Genomic DNA, 12304 nt, shown 5'->3' on the forward strand with positions numbered 1-12304 from the left:
TCAGGCGAGAGAGCAACACGCGGAAGACCAGGAGATTTGACGGCTACATGTATCAATAGACAGTTGCCAAAAGGGACAATAGGTGTATCGCTGTTCACAAAAAAGTGTTGACTATGGTACACAAAAAGAGTGCATCTCCTTGAATGTAATGGTACAGTTTACTTCTATTCTTGTATGGCTACCTGTATTTGTCATTTTGCAATGAATACATTGTCCATAGAGTGCAACAAAGATGTGAATGATCAGTAGGTATGTTAAACTTGAATTTTGTTTCAACATTGTATTGTGTATATTAACATCAGTTTTTGTAGTCTTTGACATTTCGATGTAGGCTACATGAAATGCGACAGCAATATAAGTGTACATGACACATATGCAGATTGTGTTGATAGGCAGAATATTGAATATTTCAACATAATAAGATATTGAACAAGAGATATGAGTTAATACAAAAAGTAAAAACACTGATAAGTATCAAAATTTTACTTTGATATATGCTGAAATGTGCATGATCAGGAAAATCGTAGCAGTTGTCATACTTTTGCATTAGGGATTTTTGAATTAATTCTAGTATATTAGAATAATCAAAAATTACAGAAAACAGATGGGGTCACCATGCTTGATTTTCTACAAACGTACGATGAAAAGTCACACTTTTTCATGAAATCCCTTACAATGAATAGCCTATATTTTTTAATTTTCACTAAATCTGCCATTATTACACCCAAAATTTCAGAGACTGAAAGTTTTATTTTATGGAATATTTCAACTTCCCAGAATTGTCAATTTTGTAAAACTTTTATAAGTAGCATTAAGGTCATATATGTCTTGTACTTTTTTATCAAAAATGTTTCTTTGGTAGGTCGCCTTGCTCCGTTTTTCACTATTTGGCAAAGCTCGGCCAGGAATTCTTGCATATATATCGCCATCTTGGGTACTCTCAGCAGTAGGTTCCATCGGTCCTACCAGATTTGGATTAACTCTGAGTCGGCTTAGACTGATACATCCAAGTCCACTGACAATATTTAAATTACTACAATATATTTATGTATGCGTCGAAAAAGGCCGGGTAGTATCGAACACAGCGAGCAGAACTAGACATCCCTCATAAATATACGGCTATATGATGGTGGAGGGGATTTGAAAACATTTGATCATATAGCGGGGAATCTGAAAATTTTTTGAGGGTATTGAAGGGGAATCTGAAAAAGAAAGATTTCGATCGCGATTCCTCCAGTTCCCCCTCCCCCTATTATTTGTGGACGCAGCCTGTATGTTCAGCGAACGGGGCCTGCAGCCTTGGAAATGCAAGTACGAAATGACCTTCAGTGTAAAATTCAGAAAGAGTTCATTTTAAGTTACTAAGTTAATTAAGTGCCAAAAGATGAACAATAAGTGTATACTGTAATTTCCGAAAATTATTTTACTCGGAACAAAAAAAATGTTGAGAGAGCTGGGGAAGCTCATACGTCTGCTCGGAGTTTGTTGACCCCTGACTTCAAATTACGACAGAATAATTCATTCAGAATAGAACGGCAAGATAGCATAGGTAGCACGGAAAAGTTAAATATTAAAGATTTTTTCGACAGATAAAATGTATCTAAACGGATTTATTGGTCTGTTATGTTCATAAAGTCTGGGCGCCGTCTGTGACACACCCACCCCTGTACCGTATTACTACGCCCTTTGAACCCTCAGCCTCCATCGACGCGGCGTGTCAGCAAGCAGCAAGGCCACATACACGTACACGACAAGCAGCGTCGCAATCGTTTTTGCGACTGTACATATACATAGCCCAAGCGCTGCTTTCTCAACAATAATTTCGTGAGCAGAAGACAGAAGACAAAATGACAGAAAGCAAAACTGTGAGTGCATAAATTTATCATTTTAATGGAAGAAAGTACAAATCTTCTGATTCTAATGTATTGTACGTAGATTTGTATGTACCCGGAATTCGGAATGTTGGTGTGGCAGCTCAGATCGTGTGCATTTTTGGTGTTTTGTAAAAGTTCTCACTGAAGGGAAAGTTATTAGAGTTCGACCTAAAACCAATAATTCACAAATCGACGTGAATACGTACCCGTTAAATGTCCTTGTACAGAGAACAGTTCAACTACTTGGATATTTGTCCTCTGTCAAGTCATCGGCATATGTCTGTCGTCAACGGGGTACACACTGTACGTACACAGTACAGGTCTACAGTACTGGTGCACATACGAGATCGGATCACAACCGCGCCTGTAAAGCATCAAATGCATTGATAAACCTATCAATTCACACGACATAGGTCAAAGCATAGGAGTGGGGAGCAAGATGGTGAAATATTTGTGAATTCGATCTGATTTTATTGACATCGATTACGGATTAGTCCACTGGTGGCCCGGACTGGTGGCGGTGAACATCGGCTCGCCATCTGATCAATCAAACATCTTTTGGGTTCATCCACGGTCAAATCATGGAGATAACACGCTGGTTGCTATCTCCATGATTGAACCAATAGTCGACAGACAGAAATGATGTACTCCACACACAAAGTGACTTCAAACTCGGTTGAACTGTAATTATTTCATCACAATTTGTCCAAGAGTAGGAAAATTCAATACATTTGTACTGTATTGGGGAGGCTGCATGGGCGCGGGGGGGGGGGGGGGGGGGGGGGAACCTATTAATCATATTAACTTGGTAATACCCTGCCATGTAAAACGATGAAAGTGTAAACTTCAACTTGATACTAGAGGCTGTCTACCACAAATACCAGTTACACTAAGTCATCATGGGGAGGGAACAACCAACAAGATATTTTAGAAGATTATAGGAGTAATCAAAATTGGTCATAAAGTGATATGCAAGCTCCTTGGCCAACGGATAGGTGTAGGGCTCCCGAGGAACACAGCCCTCAGACAGATGGTTGTGTAATATCCACACCTGAAATTTTTATCAATGTACTGTAGATATGGAAGTTTTGCCAAATATTGACTTGCCACAAATATTGTGCATTGCGATATGGATAACTGTCTTTATTACTCCTTTAACAAGTAATAAGTTACTCATTTCTTTCAGTATGTTGATGAAAATGGCCGATGCTGCAATGCATATACTATGGATGCAGAGTCATAAACTCAAACTCATACTGGTATATAGCTACTACCATACACATACCATTCTTTTACAATTTGTTGGCTACTAATTAGCTTGATTTTGACATACCCGCAATAACCTATAGTTTGTGTGTTCTTTTTACGCCTATACAATCTTGATCTTTTCATAGTTTTAGGTCCTGAAGTAGAAAACTATAAACAACAGTGATTAAGATAACTACATTTGGCAAATAAACCCTTCTTCAAAACACATCACAGATGTGACATACAAGGAAATGAGAAACAAATTTAAATTTCTAAAAGTATGCCTCATAAGATGTTATGTGATATTGAAATGGTTGTTTGTTTTATTTGAATCATAATACTAAAAGTTTGAACATATGCTTTGCTTATAGACTAAGTATATTGCGTAATGGAAGAAGAAATGGTTAAAAAATTTCATTTATGGTCAGTCACCTGTGGTTATGTTAGTATTAGGAAATGTCAAAGCTATTCAAAGAATATGAAGTGTTGATTGTCACCTCACCATAGACTGTTTGCAATCACTTAATCCTCCTGTGGCAATATTAAAAGTCCTGACTGTGAGCATGACTTCCCAGTACTTTGTACAAATTAATTGTTAAAATGTTTGAATAATGAATAACATTACAATTTGAAATCAATACTGATAGTTTGACTAATGATCCCAGCGTCCATTGACTACATTTTGAGCTGTCAAGGTAAGGGACCGTCTCAGATTGTCGCAGAAGTTCAAGAAACGAAATTAATTCGTTTTGATCAAAACCCCCTCCCCCCTCCCCCTAAACGAAACTTCAAAAGTGCGAAATGTTTATGTCTGCCTGAGGGTGCAATGTTGCATTTTGCTATAGCTACTAAAGAAGCATCCCCATGCCACATTACAATTAAAGTAACCGATCAGATTTGACTACTAACAGGGCATTTTACCGCATAAAAGTTTCATTTTATTTTACTTTCCCTTTTTGCATCTGTTCTTTGTCTCTGCGAACACGCAATTTGTACTTGGTAGGGGCGGTAAATAAGCGAGAAACTTTGACAAGGGGGACCAGGCATGTTCAATCATATTAAAACGACTATGACCAGATGCATAACATGTGAGAATAAAGACATCAAGTGGTTAGAGCATACGCTTATAAATAGCGCATTTAAAAAAATGATACTTTTGTCTTTGTTGAATTTGATAAGTGAAAGGTTTAGGATACAATGTTAGTATTGGTAAATTGTGTGTGGGGCCACAAACGAGATGGAAACGGTAACAAATTTGTTGGCACAAGTGTGCAGTTTTTCTTAATTTAAAATAAACACACGAAAACTTGTGATCACAAAATAAAGTGCGAAAGTGAAGTTCACTAATTGAATGGAGGTCAAACCCCCTCCCCCCCTAAACCAATGAATTTCGCTTTTTGAACTTCTGCGACAATCTGAGACGGTCCCTAAGACCATTTCAGCTAGAACATCACGAGATATTTAATATAGTTGTTCCTTGGTTGTTAATGGTCTGTGACCCTGTGGGAGAAAGAGTATTTTGTTGCAAGCAGGAACTGACATTTTAAAAATCTTTTGATTAGAATATAAATGGAAGTATTTGCATTTGAAGAAAAACAATTATCAAACTGAAAATGTGCTATTTGCATTTCATTCATACTGAATGTTTTGGAATGTTTCTTAGCCCATGATGAACCACAGTTCAACTGTCTATTTAAAGTAAATCAGAAGACAACGCAATTATACATTACTCAATTGTTGAAGTTCCTCAGTCACTGCATGGTTTTAGTGGAACCTGGATGACCCCAGTGAATGAAATTTGCCCACAGAGATCTGTTATCAGGGGGTTGAGTCCTGCCTTCTAGCAAGTAATTGTGTATCTCGCCTTGTTCAAGCATAGAAGTGTACAGCAGGTCAGACCAAAGGTCAAATCAAAAGACTGAAAGGGCAGTAAATCATAAGATCAGACATATCATTTTTGACTCATATCAATAATGTGCACTGACGAAAAAATCAGTCCAACAGTTACTGAATTTTTTATGAGTGCTTTTGTCACTATTCATTGCAAAAGGCATGTAGCGTAAATATTTGGAACCTAATTGTGCCATACAGTATCATTTCAGTGTCAGGCAAGTCGGTAAAAAAGCAGTGTTGATCCAAATCTACACATATTTTCACCACTTGTAGCAGGTTGGTCACTTCAAATTATATTTACAGTATCTATACATTCAGGGACCTCCAAATATTCAATTCAGAATGCAACATGTGAGACTCACAAGTTTTAACCAACATGACCCGATGGCGACATATGAACTTAGCAGGATACTGGGTTAATCTTGTAAACTACTGCAGAATTTTATCTCCCTAAAATGTAATCCAACCTCTTTGAATGTTTGGCAGTTTCTTGTAATACAGTCAGTTGAGAATGGCTGGAAAAAGGAAAATTGGAATCTCTCAGAGAGTAAAAGTCTAAGTACATACAGTATATTAATAGTGGCTGATGAGTTAAGACTCGCAGTTACCATAATTCTGCCTCATTGAAAGAATTTCTTTTTAACTCTGTCTGATCTCTTTATTCTTCTTTTATGCTGTTTAATATTGCCCAGGTATTCTCTTCCTCAACTCATCGAGGGTTTCCGTTAGGAAGAACATCTACTGTCTTCTGGAGTGACACCCCCTGTCATCGTTAATTTGTGACTCAGCACTACGCTGTCATAGTTTCATTGGAAAGTAGTTTCCCCCGGCCACCACTATTAATGAATATCAAGTGTTACATTTGAAGGGAAGTTTTTTGTATGTGTAATCAGCAACACAAATAATTGTCCTAATTTCTTTTCAGTGATATGCGCGAGTGGATTTGTTAAATGGCATTGCCGACCCCTCATCTGCTAGTATGCTAATAACAAAACACAGAGGTTAGTTCCTGTCAAAAGAAAAACCACACACTGAATTTGTAAATTTTGTGTCTCTTTAAAAGGTATAGCCTGGCTTTCAGCAGAGCAAGCATAATAAATCATATTTTCCAGAGAGGCTGAATGCTACTCATAAATTGTGCATACACTTACTTTAGGACATTATCATTTGTCAATACCAACGGCAACTGCTGAACCACGGGGTCCACTGTTCTTACTCTTGCTCTGTCAATATTTATGACTTTTGACCTTTGACCACAGCTAGGCCATGATAAAAAAATAAAGTCATTGAAAACATGACTTTACCATGGTTGTTAATTATTCTGATTGCACCCATCTACAACCATGGAAACACTATCGTCTCTTTTATGTGTTACTGTATGGGCTATGTTTGTTGGGCAAATTATGCATGCTTTTGATATTTATAATTTTATGTTCTGTTCTGTCCACATGAATGCACTGGTATATGACTAATAAAAATAGAAAGTAGAATTATAAATTAAGTGTGGTTATACTGTAATGGTTAAAATACTGGTATGCTATAATTATTCATACTTGAAATTTATATTTTTCACTCGGAATGGATTTTTAAAAGCTTCAAAAGAAATGGACATAATGTGCAAACATGACAAAGATTCCACAATGTTTTGCTTTGAAAATCAATGCAATATATAAAGCATGTGAGCCACTCCTTATGAACAAAGTGATTAGCATTGTGTATTGTGTGTATTCTGTTGGGAGATAGATTGAATGGAAATGTAGACTAAACTGTATGTATGTACATGTATATGTGTGTGCGTGTGTGTTTGTGTGTGTATGCATTGTAGGTAATGTGAAACAATGATAAATAAACAGACATTTCATTGATGTCAAATATATATACAGGACTGTTCTTGGAGTTACCACCTTGAATACTAGGTCATTGGCATGCAACATGTTGTTTTTCTCCCTAGTAGTAGTCACAACCAAATTGAATATTTTCAAGGATGTGCAGGTATATGCTGCTGTAATCAAGTGAAAGCCAGGGAACTATAATAACCAAAGTCTATTCAAATGCCTGACCTTACTCCAGATTATGGATTCCATCTTAATACAATGGTATGATACAGTCTTTTTAGGTGTTATATTACTGTTTGGTTAATTTAAAACAGTAAAAATCCCAGTGTTAACCAAAGTGTGCCCTTAATTAGTCCGGGTACTTCTCAGGATATTAAATAGTTCCATAGTTACCATTTAATTTCATGGTATCTATCATTAACCAATAATGTATGTACCATGAAAAATGCTATCTCCCTATTTGGTAAGGCAGTTGAAATTGGTGATAAACAGTTTCTGTAATGTTTCCTTTCCAGCATTTCCTTGTAGTATTATCATTGTACTTGATGTGCGAGAGATGAAAATGAACTATATATACCTGTACACGAACCCTACATCATAATATGCTTGTGTCAATTCTCCTTTCTGTACTTGATTTTTCAATCACGACTGTGTAGCTGTTTCTCGTGTACCCTGTATGTCCGTGTAATCACAAGATGAATGAATATTTTATTTATTTTCTGTTATGAGGATTCAGATTCAGAAATGACATTGAACCCTTTCAACCATCATGGTTTTGCCCAAACCCATTGTCATCAATGGTGAGTTTGGACCTGTTTATACAGGGAATTAGGGTGAATTGATGAAAATAATCTGACAGCACTGCCAAAGTGAGTTTCTTTGGAGTGTATATATACACAATATGCACTGCATGTAAACTTTTTGGTATGAGATATCCTTCCACTAACACCGCTGCTTATTGCAACTGCACCCCTATCGTGCCTACAATATACCTTGAATCATTCACATGTACAAGATAATCCTCCCAAATCCTCTGTGTCTTACAAAATATTTACATGAGCTCAGATGGGTTCAGGTAGATATGTTTCCCTGCATGTTAAACGGCTGCTCATCTTTCCTACGTCTCCAGTCAGTGTTGATGGATTCAGATCATGTGAGATGAGCCACACAGCTTCTTTCTTTAGTTACCCAACCTGCTGACTAACACTTGCACTAACACTTCCTGTTTGCACCTTTTCCCCTCCTACAGCATGGAAAAAAGTGGGTTCAGATAGGAGGTCGATGGGTACAAAAGAGAGTAACCTCCATTGAAGAATTTGGGGTATTCTGTTTCTCTTCTTTCACATCTGTTGTTAATGTCATCAAAGTTCATTAACTGTAAAGAGTGTGACTATTTTGGGACAAATGTTTCCATTTTACATTTCAAGGTGATCAAGTTGTGCTGAAATCATGGTGACAGGTGTGGGTTCATACTTGCTGTGGTTTGTCTCCATTTATATTTGGGAATTTATTATATGGGGTGCTAACTTAAAATCATTATTATTTTCATTTGGATATTACTGTAAGGTAGAATGTGCGTCATGGACAGATATTTTGATTCTCCAACTTTGACAATACTTTTTTGGTCTACCATTTGTTTGGACTCATTTTGAAGCTCTTGAAGTAAAATTCGCCTCAGGACAAATATTTGGACTCAAATTTTTACAATTCTTTTCTGATATACCACTTGTGGGGGTTCATTTTAAAGCTCTTGGTGTAACAAAAATTTTCGAAAATCAGAAATTTAATTTTCCTCTATAGAATAACCTAGGGTGGCCATTTGAATTTCAAATACATGTATTGGTGAATCTTGGGTAAGTTGTTTCTCCAGTACCAAAATTTGCACGGTGATCCCCAATTTTTATTCTCGATTTTGAAGGAAAATTGTTGAAAGATTCCTTGAGGAAAGTTTGAGCAAAAGTTCAAGTCTTTCACTTTCGAGGTGCATACTACCTTAAGTAAGGTTTTCACCGCTTATACAGGGTTAGCACGGGGATGGCAGCCATTGTATATTTCAAATGTCGGTAAATATTGTGAAATCTACTTCACTTGTACAAAATTTTGCACAATAAGCTCTGGTTTTTATTCTTGATTTTAAATGGTTTAAAGTTCCACTGTGGAAAATTTGGGCAAAAGTTTTAAAACTTGTCAATTGTGAGGCACATACTACCTTAAATATAAGATATAGTACCCATACTAGTATATACATCCAGTATTCATTCCATTGAGAGGATTTTGAATTCCAAGGGTCCAATGGTAAATCACAAGTAATAACTATTTTATTCTATAGTCATTGTTGTAGTAATAATTGTTATAAAAGTATGTACTTCTAGATTATTATTATTATGTGATAATATCTTTTTGCACAGTAGAGAATTAATTTTAACAAGACTATATATTTCACATGAGAATGTGCATATTTTCAAGTTTTTTTTGATATTTGCACTGAATACTATCGTAATATTTCCACTAAACAAAATATCCCATATTCTCATAGAGAGATGTTAGGACAATTGTTGTTGGACACTGCATGGCACATGTGTCCTTGTTTGTGTGGAGTTTGTACCTGCTATCATAAGTCACCATCCCTTCAAACAACTGCATCATTCACGCTGATTGTCAGTGTGTGTGTGCAATGATAACCCCTAAACCTAGTAGTAACTAAGTGTATACTATGGCTGGTTTAAACCAAGCGACCAGGCTATGCAGGAAACAGAGTTGAACATTTTCAGTCATAGGTATCTACCTATCTCTCTAATTATTGGAGATACGGCCTGCAAGAATGTTTGAAACGGGGTTTGAAACTACCCTGGTGTCTGAATGGTTCTAGTATGTAGAAGTTATGAATGAAATAAGTGCGACTTTATCTCACCATGCATCGTCCACAACATGCAAAAGGTTTGATGTACTTGCCCTGAAGTGGGGGACTTTAATAGTACAACCATTCCTCTTACTGACTCGCTGGCATAAAAAAGCTCCATTAACACATGTTAAACTGTAACTTTCAAAATCTTTGTTGCAGCACCATAAAATGCAGCTTCTTGTTCTGTATCAAGTGGAGGATCATGACAGTACATTTAGGAATGAATCGTTTGCTTGACTCTATGTAAAGTATAATTGGGCAGGCTATGCACAGGTGGTTCTCATTCCACCTGGCCACTGGAATACACCAAATAAAATCTTTCACATCTGGGTACCTTGAGTGTCCAGTCAAAAGTGGCACAGTGATTCTCTAAACATCTTTTTATTTATCATGAACAAATATTTTTCAAAACCAACTAGTGTACAATCGATGGATTTGATTCTATGATTCCATCTGCTTTCTCTTTTGACAGTCAATGTTATCGTTTATCCTTCCAAACATAGATATTGTTCAAAATTAAACATAAATACATGCACCGCAAGTCATAATTTTATCACATTCCTTTGATGCTATGGTAACTTCTGCAAACATTCTGAAAATTCAGTGTTCTCTGATTAAAATCATACTTTCCTGGTATCAGAATGTCTCTAATTGTGATGGAATGAATGCACAAGCAAATCTTGTGAGAAGAAAGTGTAATGTCCATCATGTTTTATGATTTCAATTCAGCAAATTTCTCAGTGCCAGCAGGCAGTGTCTCAGATACCGTATGCTGTGTAAACCTCATAAAACAGATCAGCTGACATCTTTAAGGGCAAATGTCAGATTAGGAAAAAAAAAGGTCATGTGATATTGACAGTCAAAGATCAGATCTTTGTGCAGATGAATGGGCCATTCAGAAAGTCAGCTTTTGAAAAATTGAAAGTGCACGGGATTGGTGAACGTGTGTCAGTTGTATCAGACCACTGCAACTATACCTGTGTATGCCAAAATGATTGCACTTCTGTATTATTGTGGTGATATATTGCCAGAATTTGATGACCTTTACAGTGTCAGTCATAATGTCAGATACTTATGATACTTAGTTGAATAGACAGTTACATAATTATCCAATAAAAACCTGCTTGTGATAAAAATCATGCAAACCTTTAAAAAATTTATGTACCAATGTTACCTTATTATATAAACAATTGTATAAATTACAGTCATAGTGTTGCCATCATCTGAAATGAGACAGAAAAAGGAATCTTTAAATTAAGTTTATGAAGTTCTAAACTACCTGTCTGTATTATGTTATGTTCGGTCAGAGTTAGTCGCGGCTTTCATGTATGAGAGGAAGGGGTAGGGGTAGATGCTTTGTAAACTTCAATGACACAGCATGAAAATACACTGTACCCTTGATAAGGGAGTTCAGAGTCTGACATAAATGCTGTTGTGGCTATTTAGGATGATAAATGGCATATCCAGATTTAGAATGATGTGAATTTTTTATAGTGATCATCAGGTGTACGATGATGTCACCTACTGCATTGAGGGAAGAATAGCATAAAACCTATTGCAGCGGAATGCTGCAGTCTTAGAATGGAGGGGCCTCAATTCAGTAATAATAGTAGAATTGTAAGAGTTGGCATGCAGTGTATACACAAGTACCAATATTATTGGTGACAGGGTATGTTGAAGTTAAAAAGACTGACAGAAACATATTTTACAACGCATTTGAGATGTATTCATTTTCTGAACTGCCTTTTATCATATTAGATATTCAAAAACGCTTTTCATTTAAACCTGATTAAAATCTAAAGTAATGTTTTAAAACATGCATTGAAATTCAGTGTAAACTTGAAGTTGTAAAAGCTTCATACAATTAAAAACTTACAGTATCTGTTCAGAAACTCACAGCAGCTCTTGTATTTTTAGAAAGATGTGCATTTAGCATGGTTTAAATTGCTCAAAATTGTCAAAATGTTTTTTTATTTGCTCAGGAATGGAATTCCTAAGCTTAGGTACCCCAGTGGTTAATGCCCTATCGTACATCTTATTAAAAGAACATGGCACAACAAGATTCTTACAGTGCTATTTGTTACTGAATTACACTTACTGGGTTAATAGTGAACTGGCACAGCCATTGACATATCCTAACTTATCCAAACCCTAACCCTGGTACAAATGTTTGTATTGTATGACAAAAATGATTGATTTGTCAGTGAATTGAAATTTATAGCAAAGGAAACCAGTTTTGACCTTCTGTGTTATGCTAATTTTAAACTCGCCACACAATGCAGTCCAATCCCCTATGACCTCAGCCAACTTGCAGGAAATATTTTTTGACAGGCATGTGCCTGAACATGGCCAAATTGATTCAGTGTGGTAATGTGACAGGTAAGGTCATTATAGCCCAATCAGTCGACAGCATATACATGTAGCCGTACGTCTTCAACTCATATATCATGATAATGCTCGTCTACCATGGGATCAATGGAATTTGGTACATGTCAGGATATGAATCAGGAAAATGGACATTGCTCACATTCGCTCTGGCTGGTACAATGTTG

The 12304-nt window shown here is 36.4% G+C and overlaps 1 protein-coding gene across 1 annotated transcript in view; it reads left to right on the forward strand.

Annotated features, from left to right (window-relative positions):
• Positions 1–1636: 1636 nt before the first annotated feature.
• Positions 1637–12304, forward strand: part of LOC139120671 (hexokinase-2-like) — a 37655-nt gene continuing 26987 nt past the window's right edge. The window contains 2 exon segments of the mRNA XM_070685198.1: positions 1637–1865; positions 8100–8171. Of these exon segments, the coding sequence (XP_070541299.1) occupies positions 1848–1865; positions 8100–8171 (90 nt within the window). The 5' untranslated portion in view covers positions 1637–1847.

This window comes from Ptychodera flava, chromosome 20 (assembly GCF_041260155.1).
Source record: "Ptychodera flava strain L36383 chromosome 20, AS_Pfla_20210202, whole genome shotgun sequence".
NCBI classification, from domain to species: domain Eukaryota; kingdom Metazoa; phylum Hemichordata; class Enteropneusta; family Ptychoderidae; genus Ptychodera; species Ptychodera flava.